This window comes from Pelobates fuscus, chromosome 12 (genome assembly GCF_036172605.1).
Source record: "Pelobates fuscus isolate aPelFus1 chromosome 12, aPelFus1.pri, whole genome shotgun sequence".
NCBI lineage: Eukaryota > Metazoa > Chordata > Amphibia > Anura > Pelobatidae > Pelobates > Pelobates fuscus.
Genome location: NC_086328.1, coordinates 113,169,710 through 113,187,904, shown reverse-complemented (window position 1 = coordinate 113,187,904; position 18,195 = coordinate 113,169,710). Strand labels below are relative to the sequence as shown.

The 18,195-nt window shown below is 42.2% G+C and overlaps 1 protein-coding gene across 1 annotated transcript in view; it reads right to left on the bottom strand.

Moving 5' to 3' along the window:
* LOC134578546 (receptor-type tyrosine-protein phosphatase beta-like) overlaps window positions 1-18,195 on the bottom strand; it is a 114,217-nt gene that overhangs the window by 70,254 nt on the left and 25,768 nt on the right. The window contains exons 15-18 of the mRNA XM_063437523.1: window positions 5,532-5,786; window positions 4,510-4,776; window positions 3,928-4,197; window positions 416-670 (exon numbers count right to left, since the gene is read on the bottom strand). Coding sequence (XP_063293593.1) covers window positions 416-670; window positions 3,928-4,197; window positions 4,510-4,776; window positions 5,532-5,786 — 1,047 coding nt within the window. The remainder of the gene's footprint in view (window positions 1-415; window positions 671-3,927; window positions 4,198-4,509; window positions 4,777-5,531; window positions 5,787-18,195) is intronic.

The following is an 18,195-nucleotide window of genomic DNA, read 5'->3' as shown; positions in this document are numbered from 1 at the left end:
ACAATACATACATTATAGATACATTAATGCATAAAAATGGAAAAATTATTATTACTCACCTCGCTATACAGTAGGTGTTCCGTGACTTTAATCAACTCAGTTATATCCTGCACATCTAACTGGGATTAATAATCTTATTGGAATTTTTTACTTTACATCATTCCTGTGCTTATCCTTAGGATCCATATTATTGAGCTGGACTCTTTTGGGTGCTTATTAAATATTAAGTGGATTTACTTGCTTGAACTTTTTATATTGTTGATTTTTTATTTGTGAGTGTTTGAGTTGTTATGTAAAGTAGTTTGTATCTATAATAAATGCATCTAAATGGATTAATGACACTTGACACTTTCTTGTACTACTCAACCTAATTATTCTTGTTTTTATTTTGTCCCATTGATCCCATCATACTCACATGTTGCCTCTATCACTGGAGCTGCTGACTGGTTACAGTTACTACTAAATGTCTGTATAGTGATGGAGTAGTTTCTGCCTGGCAGTAAGTCTGTGAAATTCACTTGTGTAGAATTAGTTGTGTTTGTTCTATTGAGGTCTCCACTCAGAGTCACTGTGTAATTATCCACTTTCCCTGCTGGTATTGTCCAGTTCACACTGAGTGAATTAGTGGTATTGTTATTAGTTACTGCGATATTCTGAGCCAAACCCGGAACTGAAAGAAAACACAATACAATTAGATAAATAATTTCTATTAAATACATGCATATCTGTTAAAATAAAATACATCACACCGACCAATAGATTAAAAAAACTGTTTTGTTCTCTACACACCATATTTTAATGAAATGAAACCAGAATTGTAGAATAAAGTAGCCAAGTTATGTCTATTGCTGAGTTAGTGAATTATAAATGTTTTACCTAAGTGTTGGAATTCTAATTTCAATTCACTACGGTTTTTTTTTTTATATATAAATTAACCCCTATGATTTCATATAACATGCTGATGAATTTATTTTCATATTGTTATGTCATAACAGACGGTTATTATTTGAAAGTCGCACAAATGTATTTTGTAGAAACTCTTCCTCTTACTACGATGGTGCTCCTAATATTTACACATTTGCTTAAATACTGATAACCAGCTAATTATAAAAACAGTGATAATAAACTGATACATGAGATCAGGGCTGCCATCAGGGGGTGACAACCATAACGGTTGTCACGGGCCCGGTGGAACTGGGGGGCCCGGCCGATCGGGCCCCACGTAGAGCAGCGAAACTGCTGCAGGTGCATCTGCACCGGGGCCCATCAGGTGGCCCAATATCTTTAGGGGCCCGGTCAGCGGCCCCTTTAAAAAAAATTGCGGCTGCACCGCAATTGCTGCTGGGAGGAAGTGACGGCCGGTCACTTCCTCCCAGCTTACTCCGCGCGGAGGGGAGAGCAGTGGGAGAGCGGAAGGAGAGCGGAGGACAAGAGGGGACACCAGAGGCATCCACTCCCATCATCCCCAGCCACCTGCAACTTAAAGGTAAGAGGAGGGTGGCTGATAAATGAGGTGTGTGTGTGTATGTATGTCAGTATGCATGTATGTCTGTGTGTGTGTATGTCAGTATGTATATATGTCTGTATGTATGTATGTTTGTCAGTATGTATGTCTGTGTATGTGTCTGCAAGTATGTATGTCTGTGTGTGTGTGTATCTCAGTATGCATGTATGTCTGTTTGTCAGTATGTATGTATGTATGTATGTATGTATGTGTGTGTGTGTGTGTGTGTCAGTATGTATGTGTGTATGGATGTCAGTATGCATGTATGTCTGTGTGTGTGTGTATGTCAGTATGTATATATGTCTGTATGTATGTCTGTTTGTCAGTATGTATGTATGTGCATGTATCTGCAAGCATGTAGGTCTGTGTGTGTGTGTATGTCAGTATGCATGTCTGTCTGTTTGTCAGTATGTATTGTGACAAAAGTACTCCTTTCCCTTGGTACCTTGTCCTGGGATTGGGGTGTTACACACAGTCTTTTCAGGCTTTAGAGACACTTCACACGCTGGATGAGGTAAAAGGACTTGCTCTTTTATTGTGGCTCCAAAATAAATGCACAGTAAGGTATAAAGGTAACAAAAATATTCAAAACAAAAGCCTTGCTCTTCTGAGCACTAACTAAACAAAATAATCAGCTAACTGGGTTGGATGGCTTGTCCATTTCCCAACATAAACAACCTTACTGTTTCAGGTTTTCAGCTCTCTGTTTCCACTCACAGAAACCAAACACAATCTCCCTCCTTCCTTGGCAGGGGAGTACTTAATAGCACCGGTAATTGACAATCCTTTTCAGGTGAGTTAAATTAGGATTCAAACTCTGGAACTGGACTTCTCACCTGTAGGTTACAAGCAACTTCCAAAATGTGGAGTGGAGCACTGGCCCACCCTACTCTCCAAGTACTCCACCCCAGGGCCCAAATATACACATATTTAAAGTGCAACATTCATTATAACATAACACATTTCCCTGGGGCTAATTACACAAAGTAGGATCCTTGCAAAATCTGGGGAGGTATATAGATTCCCTCCAGCACAATTCCTTGCTTTCGGTCACAGTATGTATGTCTGTATGTCTGTATGTGTGTATGTATGTCAGTATGCATGTATGTATGTCTGTGTGTGTGTATGTCAGCATGCATATATGTCTGTGTGTGTGTGTATGTCAGTATGCATGTATGTCTGTATGTATGTATGTCAGTATGCATGTATGTCTGTCTGTGTGTGGCAGTATGTATATATGTATGTGTGTCTGTTTGTCAGTATGTATGTCTGTGTATGTGTCTGCAAGTATGTATGTCTGTGTGTGTGTATGTCAGTATGCATGTATGTCTGTGTGTATGTATGTCAGTATGCATGTATGTCTGTGTGTGTATGTCAGTATGCATGTATGTCTGTTTCTCAGTATGTATGTATGTCTGTATGTATGTGTATCAGTATGTATGTGTGTTTACTTGCCAAGTTTCTGGCCCTACGTTCAGGTGTGCTGCCTATTTTATTTTATTGTTCAGTTGTTCAGCGCTGCTTCGTTCTCATGACCAATAAAAAACTTTATTGACACTTATTAAATCGGTATAAAAACAGCATCACAAAGGGCAACCAACAGAGAATCGTATGCGTTTCAGGCCAGGTGGTCTTTACATTTTGTTGATGACTATGAGTATAGACCACCTAGTTCAAGATGCTGTTTTATGCCTGTCCAGTGCCAAAAAAGATTTTTGAAAGAACACTGGCATGGTGTGCTTTTATGCTGAGGCCCTGGCTTGATTTTTCATTCACATTTGCAGTTGGATACTTCCCTATTTACCAGTTTCCTGGAGCTATTGGTAAGCTGTCCATTTGACAAATAAATAATCGTTTCCTTCTATTGCCCAGCACTTAGCACATATAGTCTGTTTTCATGAGTGAACATTCACAAGTGGCGATTAGAAAATCACTGTTGTGCAGTTTACCCACCAGGCTTGCTGTGACGAGCAACTTTTAAGGCCTGGCTAGTGAAGGGGAACTTAAAATTCATATTTCAATAATATCTACGTACAATTATTTGCAAAAGACATGAGTTGACAAGATGCTCTTTGCCATTTCATTAGTTTCAGCACTCAATGCACCTCTCTAAACATGTCTCTCCTTTAAAAAAAAAAAAAAAAAAGTCTTGATTTTACTTTTGAAAATGCAGCTAATAAATATCTATTTAGTGATTTGTCCATAAATAAAAAATAAACAATCCATTTAAAACAAAAATAAAACTCTCTTTTAGTATTTGATTGCAGTGTTGGCATCACTGGTGAAGGTAAAGGAAGTTTTATTTCAATAATGCAAGAATGTGCATACAGACGGAGAATCGCTATAATCTCAAAGATGTCACTGCGGTTCTTAAAAATAATGTATCTCTAAGGCAATTTATTTTAAAAGTAATTTACACTCACCTGTGCAGGTTGTATATGAGACAGATTGACTCTCCGTGACATTATCAGCCGCTCGTGTAAATACCGTGAATGTATATGTTACTCCTGGTGTCAGATTAGTTACATTGAGTTGATTTGATGCCGTTGTTTGATTTATCACTACAGATGGAGTGTTTTCTATTTGTACTCTGTAGGTGTAATCACTTCTATACTCATCAGGTTGACCCCAAAGCAGGAAAACATAATTTGAACTCACATTAGATGCTCCGAGCTGTTTCACTGACATTGGTCCTAGAGACAAAAAAAAAAATCAGTTTCTTTCCATAAATAGTAATTATTTGTCAAGAAAATGTTATTGCCTGGAAATAAGAAACAATATGAAGAAAAAAAAAAGATATATATGATTTCAGAAATTCACTGACAGAAACAGCTTCATGAATTACAGATACTATACCCAAGAACATATAGAACATGTTTAATCAGTGTAAATCACAAACCCACTATATTTTGTCAGACAGCACTATGAGTGGAACCAGCTCAGAACACAGAATGTAACATAATAAAACGTTCTATTGCAGAACATACAGAAAGCTGTAAACCTACTCGTGTAGATGGAACTGGTCACAGGAGAACTCTGATACTGCCGAGCACCAACTGTTACTACAGTAATTGTGTAATTAGTCCCAGATGTGAGGTTCTGAAGGGTGGCATTTAATGTGTTTTCTGACACAGTCCAAGAGGATGTAGAATTGCTGTAAGTTATATTGAAAGTCTTTGTCACATTGGTCATATTTACTGGTTCTCCCCAGGACAACGAAACTGTGTTTGTTTTGATATTTGTAAAGTTTAAGGAACCTGGAGGGGTCGGATCTATGAAAAAAAAAAAAAAAACATTACCTTGGAAATAATCCAATAATATCTGAATGCGAGTTATACTAAAAACGTTACTAAGACTCAGTTTGTAGGATTTCCACATAAAGATATAGCTCTGTCCCAATGATATCTACACAGAACACAAACTATACCGACAGGACACACATATCACAGAAAAACCACACAATAATAATAAATAAATATATACTAATTGTATATTAAGGTGATACTGCTATTAGAAACTACACCTAAGTAAAGGGTGACTAACTGAACATAATCAAAACAAGAATAATTAGGTGCAGTAGCACAAGAAAGTGTCAAGTGTCATAAATAAAGATACATTTACATACATTATAGATACATTAATGCATAAAAATGGAAAAATTATTATTACTCACCTCGCTATACAGTAGGTGTTCCGTGACTTTAATCAACTCAGTTATATCCTGCACATCTAACTGGGATTAATAATCTTTTTGGAATTTTTACTTTACATCATTCCTGTGCTTATCCTTAGGATCCATATTATTGAGCTGGACTCTTTTGGGTGCTTATTAAATATTAAGTGGATTTACTTGCTTGAACTTTTTATATTGTTGATTTTTATTTGTGAGTGTTTGAGTTGTTATGTAAAGTAGTTTGTATCTATAATAAATGTATCTAAATGGATTAATGACACTTGACACTTTCTTGTACTACTCAACCTAATTATTCTTGTTTTTATTTTGTCCCATTGATCCCATCATACTCACATGTTGCCTCTGTCACTGGAGCTGCTGACTGGCTGCAGTTACTACTAGCGGTCTGTATAGTGATGGAGTAGTTTCTGCCTGGCAGTAAGTCTGTGAAATTCACTTGTGTAGAATTAGTTGTGATTGCTCTATTGACGTCTCCACTCAGAGTGACATTGTAATTATCCACTTTCCCTGCTGGTATTGTCCAGTTCACACTGAGTGAATTAGTAGTATTGTTATTATTTACTGCGATATTCTGAGCCAAACCCGGAACTGAAAGAAAACACAATACAATTAGAGAAATAATTTCTATTAAATACATGCATATCTGTTAAAATAAAATACATCACACCGACCAATAGATTAAAAAAAAACTGTTTTGTTTTCTACACACCATATTTTAATTAAATGAAACTAGAATTGTAGAATAAAGTAGCCAAGTTATGTCTATTGCTGAGTTAGTGAATTATAAATGTTTTACCTAAGTGTTGGAATTCTAATTTCAATTCACTACAGTTTGATTTTTTTTTATAAACCAGAATTGTAGAATAAAGTAGCCAAGTTATGTCTATTGCTGAGTTAGTGAATTATAAATTTTTTACCTAAGTGTTGGAATTCTAATTTCAATTCACTACAGTTTGATTTTTTTTTTTTTTATAAATTAACCCCTATGATTTCATATAACATGCTGATGAATTTATTTTCATATTGTTGTGTCATAACAGACGGTTCTTATTTGAAAGTCGCACAAAATTATTTTGTAAAAACTCTTCCTCTTACTAAGATGGTGCTCCTAATATTTACACATTTGCTTAAATACTGATAACCAGCTAATTATAAAAACAGTGATAATAAACTAATACCTGAGATACGGGCTGCCATCAGGGGGTGACAACCATAACGGTTGTCATGGGCCCGGCGGCCCTGGGGGGCCCGGCCGATCGGGTCCCACATAGAGCAGCGAAACTGCTGCAGGTGCATCTGCAGCGGGGCCCATCAGGTGGCCCAATATCTTTAGGGGCCCGGTGAGCGGCCCATTTAAAAAAAATTGCGGCTGCACCACAATTGCTGCTGGGAGGAAGTGACGGACGGTCACTTCCTCCCAGCTTACTCCGCGCGGGGGGGAGAGCAGTGGGAGAGCGGAAGGAGAGCGGAGGACAAGACAGGACACCAGAGGCATCCGCTCCCATCATCCCCAGCCACCTGCAACTTAAAGGTAAGAGGAGGGTGGCTGATAAATGAGGTGTGTGTGTGTATGTATGTCAGTATGCATGTATGTCTGTGTGTGTGTGTCAGTATGTATATATGTCTGTATGTATGTCTGTTTGTCAGTATGTATGTCTGTGTATGTGTCTGCAAGTATGTATGTCTGTGTGTGTGTGTATCTCAGTATGCATGTATGTCTGTTTGTCAGTATGTATGTATGTATGTGTGTGTGTGTGTCAGTATGTATGTCTGTGTGTGTATGTCAGTATGCATGTATGTCTGTGTGTATGTATGTCAGTATGCATTTATGTCTGTGTGTGTAAGTATGTATATATGTCTGTATGTATGTCTGTATGTCTGTATGTATGTATGTTTGTATGGATGCCAGTATGCATGTATGTATGTCTGTGTGTGTGTATGTCAGCATGCATATATGTATGTGTGTGTGTGTATGTCAGTATGCATGTATGTCTGTATGTATGTATGTCAGTATGCATGTATGTCTGTCTGTGTGTGTCAGTATGTATATATGTATGTATGTATGTCTGTTTGTCAGTATGTATGTCTGTGTATGTTTCTGCAAGTATGTATGTCTGTGTGTGTGTGTCAGTATGCATGTATGTCTGTTTGTCAGTATGTATGTATGTCTGTATGTATGTGTATCAGTATGTATGTGTGTATGTATGTCAGTATGCATGTATGTCTGTGTGTATGTATGTCAGTATGCATGTATGTCTGTGTGTGTGTATGTCAGTATGTATATATGTCTGTATGTATGTCTGTTTGTCAGTATGTATTATTATTTTTATGATATTTATATAGCGCCGTCAAATTCCGCAGTGTTTTGCAATGGGTGGACGAACAGACATGTAGTTGTAACCAGACAAGTCGGACACACAGGAACACAGGGGTTGAGGGCCCTGCTCAATGAGCTTACATGCTAGAGGGAGTGGGGTAAAATGACACAAAAAGGTAAGGAAAGTATTAGACAAGTGACAGTTGCAGAAGAGGAATCAGTCGGGAGCTATTAACAGTTTAATTGATACGCTTTTATGAAGACGTGGGTTTTTAATGATTTTTTGAAGGAGTGGAGACTGGGTGAGCATCTAACGGAGGAGGGAAGTGAGTTCCACAGGAACGGTGCGGCCCTCGAGAAATCTTGAAGGCGAGCATCAGTGGTGGGAGTATGGACAGAAGATAGACGTAAGTCTTCAGCAGATCGTAAGGGCCTAGACGGGACATACTTGTGTATAAGGGAGGATAGATAGGTGGGAGCAGCATTATGTAGAGATTTGAAAGCAAGAACCAGAATTTTAAATTGAGCTTTATTTTTTATAGGAAGCCAATGTAGGGACTGACAGAAGGGTGAAGCATGGGATGTGCAGGCGGACAGGAAGATGAGCCTCGCCGCCGCATTCATTATGGACTGAAACGGCGCAAGTTGGGAGCATGTAAGACCACTGAGAAGCGGATTACAGTAGTCAAGGTGAGAAAGGACAGTGGAATGGACCAACACCTTAGTCGCATCTGGAATTGACAGGATTTGGCGATAGATTGAACATGAGGCTTGAAGGAGAGGTTGGAGTCAAAGAGAACACCTTGGACGGAGACAGACATAGGAGTAACAACACTTGAGGGAGGAAAGACCAGAATTTCAGTTTTGGTCAAGTTTAGTTTAACCCCTTAAGGACCAAACTTCTGGAATAAAAGGGAATCATGACATGTCACACATGGCATGTGTCCTTAAGGGGTTAAGGAAGTGGGCAACCATCCAGTTCGAAACAGCAGAGAGGCAGTCAGAGGAACTAGTCAAGAGGGATGGGGAGAGATCAGGAGAGGACAGGTAGATTTGCATGTCATCTGCATAGAAATGATATTGGAAGCCAAAGGAGCTAATGAGTTTTGTAAGGTAGGCAGTATAGATGGAGAACAGTAGGGGACCAAGGACTGAACCTTGGGGGACACCAACAGAGAGGAATTGGGGAGAAGAAGCAAAGCCAGAGAAAGAAACACTGAAAGAGTGCTGGGAGAGGTAGGAGGAGCACCAGGAGAGAGCAATATCTTGTAGACCGATATTGCGGAGGATGAGAAGAAGCTGTTGATCAACTTTGCACTTATGTTCTTTTAGCTCTTTGTACCTGGGGCTTCAGATGTTTAGACAGAGTCTAGATTAGAACACCCACGAAGGTGTTACATATGAGATAGAGGGTTAGCACAGTGAGTAAGGTACTTATTAGGAGTGTGTTTCTCCCCTTTTCCTTTTTTTCTCCTACTGCTTTTGTACCCTGAGTTGTGCATGGTTTAGCACACTGCCCCCCTCTCTTTTTTCTGTGAGGGTTTTTCGTTACTGGGCTTATTGGGAGCTATCTCTCCATGCTACATATCTCTCTCCTTTTGTGACTCTGTCTATCACTGTTCTGTCCCAGTATTTTAATAGACTTTAATAAAGTTTTTTTTTTTTTTGCTACTATATTATTGTTAAGATTGGACTGGGTTCTCGCCTATTTGGCTGTCTTCTTGTAAGATATCCTTTTGGATTTTTATTTTCATTCTATTTAAACTATTTTTTTTTGTACTTAGTAAAAGCATTCCATGTCGAGGAAAAAAATTATCAAAAAGTTGTACAGTAGATACAAAGTAGTGCCAGCATTACCCTGATATTATCACCAGCGTCCTGCGTGTTTTGTGCTCAAACGCACTTATTCTTAGGCACACCCTTGAAATTTCAGGAAGCAACTTAAATAGGCAGATGTCCCATCCCAAACAAATTCGAGATATTAATTTAAAGAAACATAAACCTTAGCAGGGCAGCTCTTTACTTGTGACTCTCATAGGGACTGAGGAAAAATTATCATGAAACTACTAAACCCAAAAAAGAAATAAACCCAAACCATAAATAATATAAAATAAGTAAATGTGAATGAAAAGAAAACATATAAACAATGAATCAAAAATGAAACACACTCAATCAAAAACACATATGAAAATCAAAGTGGAGGAAAAAAGTAAAACAAAATCCTATCTAATCTGGTTAATTTTGCAAAATTGTAAATAGCTCCCACATAATCTAATCCTATCTCACTAATATCTACCACTGAATAATATAAAAAGATAGCACTAATAATACTTATAGTAAATATAATTCATATATTTATATAAATAATGTAACTTCATCTCATGAAAAATAAGTGTGACTGGCATGATAACCTAGTAAAAGAGATATTAACCTGTTGCCAATGGTACAAATTGCCTCCAGTAGAAATATATAGTAAATATAAGTAACAAATAATCTATACAATACATGACATGACAAACATAATTAAATAATTTTGGTACCCTGGCTTTTAAGTCATTCTCCAAATAACACAAAGTTTCCTAGCATCGCCTCCTCTTCCTTTGAAATCTGCCTGGCGTATGGTTTGTATGCTAAGAAAGTCTACACGGTAAGAACTACACATTTTAAATTGCTTCTCTAAAGGTGGTAAATTATCTCGCCAAAGAAAAACAAACAAGGTAAGAAATCTAAAAAAAAATCTCTAAAAGCACAGTAAAAAATAGTCCTTAATACAGTCCGAAAAAAAAGAATAAAAAATACCAGGTAATAAGACACAGTCCTAAAAATTATAATATTCCATCTTCCAATATTCATAAACTACTTGTGGAACAACTTCGGTCAATAGCAGCATCAGAAATAGAACACAAACAGGAAGGAACCAATAGTGCAATATGGTAGTATAATGTATAACACAGGACACAAAGGTCTGAAAATGCCAACTCACATCTGGTAGAGCTATAACCAGCTCTGGGTAAAACAGCATGCGGTGGTATTATTTCCCCACTTGCAGGATATTCCTCAGGCAATGGTTCACAGCAGAATGATGATGGGGTGTAACACATGATTTCTTACCTTGTTTGTTATTTTTGGCACAACCTGTTTTCTGTTTTACTTGCCAAGTTTCTTGCCCTACGTTCAGGTGTGCTGCCTTTTTTATTTTATTGTTCAGTTGTTCAGCGCTGCTTTATTGGCACTTATTAAATCGGTATAAGAACAGCATCACAAAGGGCAACCAACAGAGAATCGTATGCGTTTCAGACAAGATTTATATTTTGCTGATGACTATGAGTATAGACCACCTAGTTCAAGATGCTGTTTTATGCCTGTCCAGTGCCAAGAAAGACTTTTGAAAGAACACTGGCATGGCGTGCTTTTATGCTGAGGCCCTGGCTTGATTTTTCATTCACATTTGCAGTTGGATACTTCCCTATTTACCAGTTTCCTGGAGCTATTGGTAAGCTGTCCATTTGACAAATAAATAATAGTTTCCTTCTATTGCCCAGCACTTAGCACATATAGTCTGTTTTCATGAGTGAACATTCACAAGTGGCGATTAGAAAATCACTGTTGTGCAGTTTACCCACCAGGCTTGCTGTGACGAGCAACTTTTAAGGCCTGGCTAGTGAAGGGGAACTTAAAATTCATATTTCAATAATATCTACGTACAATTATTTGCAAAAGACATGAGTTGACAAGATGCTCTTTGCCATTTCATTAGATTCAACACTCAATGCACTTCTCTAAACCTGTCTCTCCTTTTTAAAAAAAATAAATAAAAGTCTTAATTTTACTTTTGAAAATGCAGCTAATAAATATATATTTAGTGATTAGTCCAGAAACTCGGGAGACTTCGCTGAACATAAATATTAGTGTTTCAAAACAGTAAAATGTATTACAACGATATCGCCAGTAAAAGTGAAGTTTTTTGCATTTTTCACGCACAAACAGCACTTACACGGACGATATTATTGCTGTGATACTTTTTACTGTTTTGAAACACAAATATTTGTGTTCAGCAAAGTCTCCCGAGTACAACAGTACCCCTCATGTACAGGTTTTATGGTGTTTTCAAAAGTTACAACATCAAATATAAGGCGTGTGTTTCATTTTTTTCACATTAAAATTCGCTAGATTGGTTATGTTGCCTTTGAGACCCTATGATAGCCCAAGAATGACAATTACCCCTATGCTGGCATACCATTTTCAATAGTAGACAACCCAAGGTATTGCAAATGGGGTATGTCCAGTCTTTTTTAGTAGGCACTTAGTCACAAACACTGACCAAAATTGGCATTTTTCACACACAAACAAATACTAACGCTAACTTTGGCCAGTGTTTGTGACCAAATGGCTACTAAAAAAGACTGGATATACCCCATTAGCAATAACTTGGGTTGTCTACTATAGCAAATGGTATGCCATTATGGGTGTACATTTCATTCCTGGGCTACTATACATTCTCATAGGCAATGTAACCAATCTGGCGAATTTCAATTTCAAATGTAACGTGCTATACTTGACCCTGTAACTTCCCAAAACACCATAAAACCTGTACATAGGGGGTACTGTTTTACATGTGAGACTTTGCTGAATACAAATATGTGTATTTTATTGCAGTAAAAGCAAACAGTATTATGACATTGACAGTTAAAATGTCTTATTTTTTCCCATTTTTTTTCATATTAAATTATGTTTCATAGCTAAATATTTGATATTAAATGAAAGCCCTGTTTCCCCCGAATAAAATGATATATAATAAGGGTGGGTGCATTTAATATGAAAGAGGTGAAATACGGTTGGACAGACATATAGCGCAAATGCCAGGTTTTGTTTACTTTTTGTTTTGTTCACAACATGTACATTTGGCTCAGTCCTTAACCCCTTAACGCCGTTACGGCGTTCCATGCCGTCCCGCATTTAGTGGGCTTTAAAGCCGTTGCGGCGGCATGGAACACCGTAACGGCTTTGAGCCCTGGAGCGCCCGGGATACTCACCTACCCGGCGCTCCGCTTCGGGAGGACTGCCTGGCAGCCCAGGCAGCCCCCCCACGGCAAATCAGGCCCCCGGGGGCCATGTGATCGCTCTCAAAGAGCGATCACATGGCCCCCTATAGCTGGCTGTGGATCTGCCAGCAGGGGGACTGTCTAAAATATTAGACAGTCCCCCTGCTGGTAGGTAGTGTAAAAAAAAATATTAGACAGGTTATAAAATAAAATAAATATATTTATATATATATATATATATATATATATATATATATATATAATATATGTATATATATTATATACATAATATATATACATATTATATATATTTAACGTCATACATTGTGTATTTTTATAGTATGGTTAGGGTAGGGTTAGGGGTAGGGTTAGGTAGGGTTAGGGGTAGGGTTGGGCTAGGAGTAGGGTTAGAGAAGGGTTAGGGTATGGTTAGGAGTAGGGTTAGGGTACCTCTACCCCTAACCCTAACCTACCCCTACCCCTACTCCTAACCTTAACCTAACCCCACTCCTAACCCTACCCTAACCCTACTCCTAACCCAAACCTAAGCCTAACCCTACTCCTAACCCAACTCTAACCCATCTCTAACCCTACTTCTAACCCTATTCCTGACCATAATCATAACCCAACCCTAATCCTACTCCTAACCCAACCCTGCTCCTAACCCTGCTCCTAACCCTACTCCTAACCCAACCCTAACCTTAACTCTACTCCTAACCCAACCCTAACCCTAATTCTAACCCTAACTGTACTCCTAACCCTAACCCAAAGCCTGACCCTACTCCTAACCCAACCCAAACCTTACTCCTTACCCAAAGCCTGACCCTACTCCTAACCCAAACCTAACCCTACTCCTACCCCTAACCCTACTCCTAACCCAACCCTAACCTTACTCCTAACCCAACCCTAACCCTACTCCTAACCCTACCCCTAACCCTACCCTTAACCCTACCCTTAACCCAACCCTACCCCTACACTTACCCTACGTCCCGAATTCCCGAAGTCCCGAACTTTGGAAGTGCCGAATCGAACCGAAGTGCCGAATTTTGGAAGTGCCGAACCTAAACCGAATTACCAAAGTCCCTAAATGCTGAAGTCCTGAATTGCAGTATTTCAGAATGCCGAACTGAACCAAATTTTTCGCCCATGCACATTACTACTCTTTTGGAGTTCTTCCCATGGCCATATTGGGAAATTTTTTGACGACTCCCTCTCAGAAAGCTGTATTCACAAGTGGCTAGTTTCTCTCCCAACCCTCTCCACCAATGACATTCTCTCAGCTATGATAAATTGTCGAAACTCATTGCAGTCCCTTGATACTAGGACTAGCACTATACGCTTATCAAGTGCCTGACGAACAACATAGAATGAAACTGTTAACCTCATAAAACTAATTGTTGGCAGGGCGGGGTGGCGGGGAGTGTTTTTGTTCTTTCATATATGGAAGTAGAATAAATTCATAAGAACCCCATTTCACTCTGCAATATTCATTTAAGCAGTAGTGATGTCCCGGGCGGTTTGCTGGCGAATAGTTCCTGGCGAACATAGCGTGTTCGCATTCGCGGCGGTGGGCGAACACATGCACGGTTCGATCCGCCCCCTATTTGTCATCATTGAGTAAACTTTGACCCTGTGCTTCACAGTCAGCAAACACATTCCAGCCAATCAGCAGCAGACCCTCCCTTCCAGATCCTCCCACCTCCTGTACAGCATCCATTTAAGATTAATTCGGAAGCTGCATTCGTTTTTTTTTTTCAATTTTTTTTTTCAGTGCATATAAATGTTACAAGCAGATACTCGCCCCAGACACTCTGTGTTACTGCAGATACTCCCCCAGACACTCTGTGTTACTGCAGATACTCCCTCCAGACACTCTGTTACTGCAGATACTCCCTCCAGACACTCTGTATTACTGCAGATACTCCCTCCAGACACTCTGTGTTACTGCAGATACTCCCCCCAGACACTCTGTATTACTGCAGATACTTCCTCCAGACACTCTGTGTTACTGCAGATACTCCCTCCAGACACTCTGTGTTACTGCAGATACTCCCTCCAGACACTCTGTGTTACTGCAGATACTCCTTCCAGACACTCTGTGTTACTGCAGATACTCCCTCCAGACACTCTGTATTACTGCAGATACTCCCTCCAGACACTCTGTATAACTGCAGATACTCCCTCCAGACACTCTGTGTTACTGCAGATACTCCCTCCAGACACTCTGTTTTACTGCAGATACTCCCCCAGACACTCTGTGTTACTGCAGATACTCCCTCCAGACACTCTGTATTACTGCAGATACTCCCCCCAGACACTCTGTATTACTGCAGATACTCCCTCCAGACAATCTGTGTTACTGCAGATACTCCCTCCAGACACTCTGTATTACTGCAGATACTCCCTCCAGACAATCTGTGTTACTGCAGATACTCCCTCCAGACACTCTGTGTTACTGCAGATACTCCCTCCAGACACTCTGTGTTACTGCAGATACTCCCTCCAGACACTCTGTGTTACTGCAGATACTCCCTCCAGACACTCTGTATTACTGCAGATACTCCCCCCAGACACTCTGTATTACTGCAGATACTCCCTCCAGAAACTCTGTGTTACTGCAGATACTCCCTACAGACACTCTGTGTTACTGCATATACTCCCTCCAGACACTCTGTGTTACTGCAGATACTCCCTCCAGACACTCTGTGTTACTGCAGATACTCCCTCCAGACACTGTGTGTTACTGCAGATACTCCCTTCAGACACTCTGTGTTACTGCAGATACTCCCTCCAGACACTCTGTGTTACTGCAGATACTCCCTCCAGAAACGGTGTGTTACTGCAGATACTCCCTCCAGACACTCTGTGTTACTGCAGATACTCCCTCCGTGAGGCTTGGGTGGGGGCCATAAAAATAATGAGGGGGGACCTACTGTCCTCCCCACCCCGGCCCCCACCCCTGCGCGGTGGGTGGAGGCCATAAAATAATGAGGGGGGGACCTACTGTCCTCCCCACCGGCCCCCACCCCTGCGCGGTGGGTGGGGGCCATAAATCACAATGGGGGGACCTAGTGTCCTCCCCCCTGGCCCCCACCCCTGCGCGGTGGGTGGGGGCCATAAATCACAATGGGGGACCTACTCTCCTCCCCTCCACCCCTACCCCTGCGCGGTGGGTGGGGGCCATAAAAATAATGAGGGGGGGACCTACTGTCCTCCCCGCCAGCCCCCACCCCTGCACGGTGTGGGGGCCATATAAATAATGAGGGGGGACCTACTGTCCTCCCCCCCGGCCCCCACCCCTACGCGGTGGGTGGGGGCCATAAAAATAATGACGGGGGGACCTACTGTCCTCCCCCCTGGCCCCCACCCCTGCGCGGTGGGTGGGGGCCATAACAATAATGAGGGGGGGGACCTACTGTCCTCCTCCCTGCCCCCACCCCTGCGCGGTGGGTGGGGGCCATAAAAATGAGTGGGGGGACCTACTGTCCTCCCCCCCTGGCCCCCACCCCTGAGCGGTGGGTGGGGGCCCTAAAAAAACAATAAGGGGGGGACCTACTGTCCCCCCAAGCCCCCACCCCTGAGTTGTGGATGGGGGCCCTAAATAAAAATCCCCCCCTCCACTCAAAGGTGACTAGGGGTCCCCAAGCCCCTAGTCAACCCCCCACCCCCAAAAAAGTTACCCCCTACCTTCCCCCCTCACCCTAAAAAATAGTGAGGGGGGAATAAAATAACTAACCTGTAAAGAAAAATTCAACTTACCATTTGACGTCTTCTTTTTTCTAAAATCTTCTTTTTTTCAGCCCCAAAAAAGGGCAAATAAAAAGCCACCGACGCAATTTAAAAAAAAAAAAAAAAAAACGAGTGCAAAAAAAAAAAATCTATCTTCACCCATGGAGGGCTCCGCGCAGACTGAGCTCTGCAGGGTGGGGGAAGGCTTATAAAGCCTTGCCACGCCATGCAATTAGGCTAAGAACACTCTGATTGGCTGGTTTAAGCCAATCAGAGTGCTCTTTGTCATTTTACACAGCGTGGGAAAATTCCAAAGAACTTTCCCACGCTGTGTAAAATGACACAGAGCACTGTGATTGGTGGGCTTGGAATCTAACCAATCAGAGTGCTCTGTGTCATTTTACACAGCGTGGGAAAGTTCTTTGGAATTTTCCCACGCTGTGTAAAATGACACAGAGCACTGTGATTGGTGGGCTTGGAATCTAACCAATCAGAGTGCTCTGCGCGGAGCCCTACATGGGTGAAGATGGATTCTTTTTTTTGCGCTCGTTTATTTATTTATTTATTTTAAAATTGAGTCGGTTCTTATGGCTTTTTATTTGGCCTTTTTTGGGGCTGAAAGATTTTAGAAAAAAGAAGATTTTAGAAAAAAGAAGACGTCAAATGGTAAGTTGAATTTTTCTTTACAGGTTAGTTATTTTATTCCCCCCTCACAATTTTTTAGGGTGAGGGGGGTAGGTATGGGGTAAATTTTTTGGGGGTGGGGGGTTGGGTGACTAGGGGCTTGGGGACCCCTAGTCACCTTTGATTGGGGGGGATTTTTATTTAGGGCCCCCACCCACCGTGCAGGGGAGGGGGCAAGCAGGGAGGACAGTAGGTCCCCCCCTCATTATTTCTATGGCCCCCACCCACCGTGCAGGGGTGGGGGCCGGGGGGGAGGACAGTAGGTCCCCCCCTCATTATTTTTATGGCCCCCACCCACCGCGCAGGGGTGGGGGCGGGGGGAGGACAGTAGGTCCCCCCATTGTGATTTATGGCCCCCACCCACCGCACAGGGGTGGGGGCCGGGGGGAGGACAGTAGGTCCCCCCCTCATTATTTTTATGTCCCCCACCCAGCGCGCAGGTGTGGGGGTGAGGACATTAGGTCCTCCCATTGTTATCTATGGCCCCCACCCACCACACGGGGGTGGGGGCCGGGGGGGAGGACAGTAGGTCCCCCCCTCATTATTTCGATGGCCCCCACCCACAGCGCAGGGGTGGGGGCCGGTCGAGGACAGTAGGTCCCCCACCTCATTATTTTCATGGCCCCCACCCACCACGCAGGGGTGGGGGCGGGGGGAGGACAGTAGGCCCCCCCATTGTGATTAATGGCCCCCACCCACCACGCAGGGGTGGGGGCCGGGGGGGAGGACAGTATGTCCCCCCCTCATTTTTTTTATGGCCCCCACTTGTGATTTATGGCCCCACCCACCGTGCAGGGCTGGGGGCCGGGGGGAGGACAGTAGGCCCCCCCATTGTGATTAATGGCCCCCACCCACGCAGGGGTGGGGGCCGGGGGGGAGGACAGTATGTCCCCCCTCATTTTTTTTATGGCCCCCACCCACCGCGCAGGGGTGGGGGCGGGGAGAGGACAGTAGGTCCCCCCATTGTGATTTATGGCCCCACCCACCGCGCAGGGGTGGGGGCCGGGGGGGAGGACAGTAGGTCCCCCATTGTGATTTATGGCCCCACCCACCGCGCAGGGGTGGGGGCCGGGGGGAGGACAGTAGGTCCCCCCATTGTGATTTATGGCCCCCACCCATCGTGCAGGGGTGGGGGCCGGGGGGGAGGACAGTAGGTCCCCCCTCATTATTTTTATGGCCCCCCACCCACCGCGCACGGATGGTGGCAGGGGGAGGACAGTAGGTC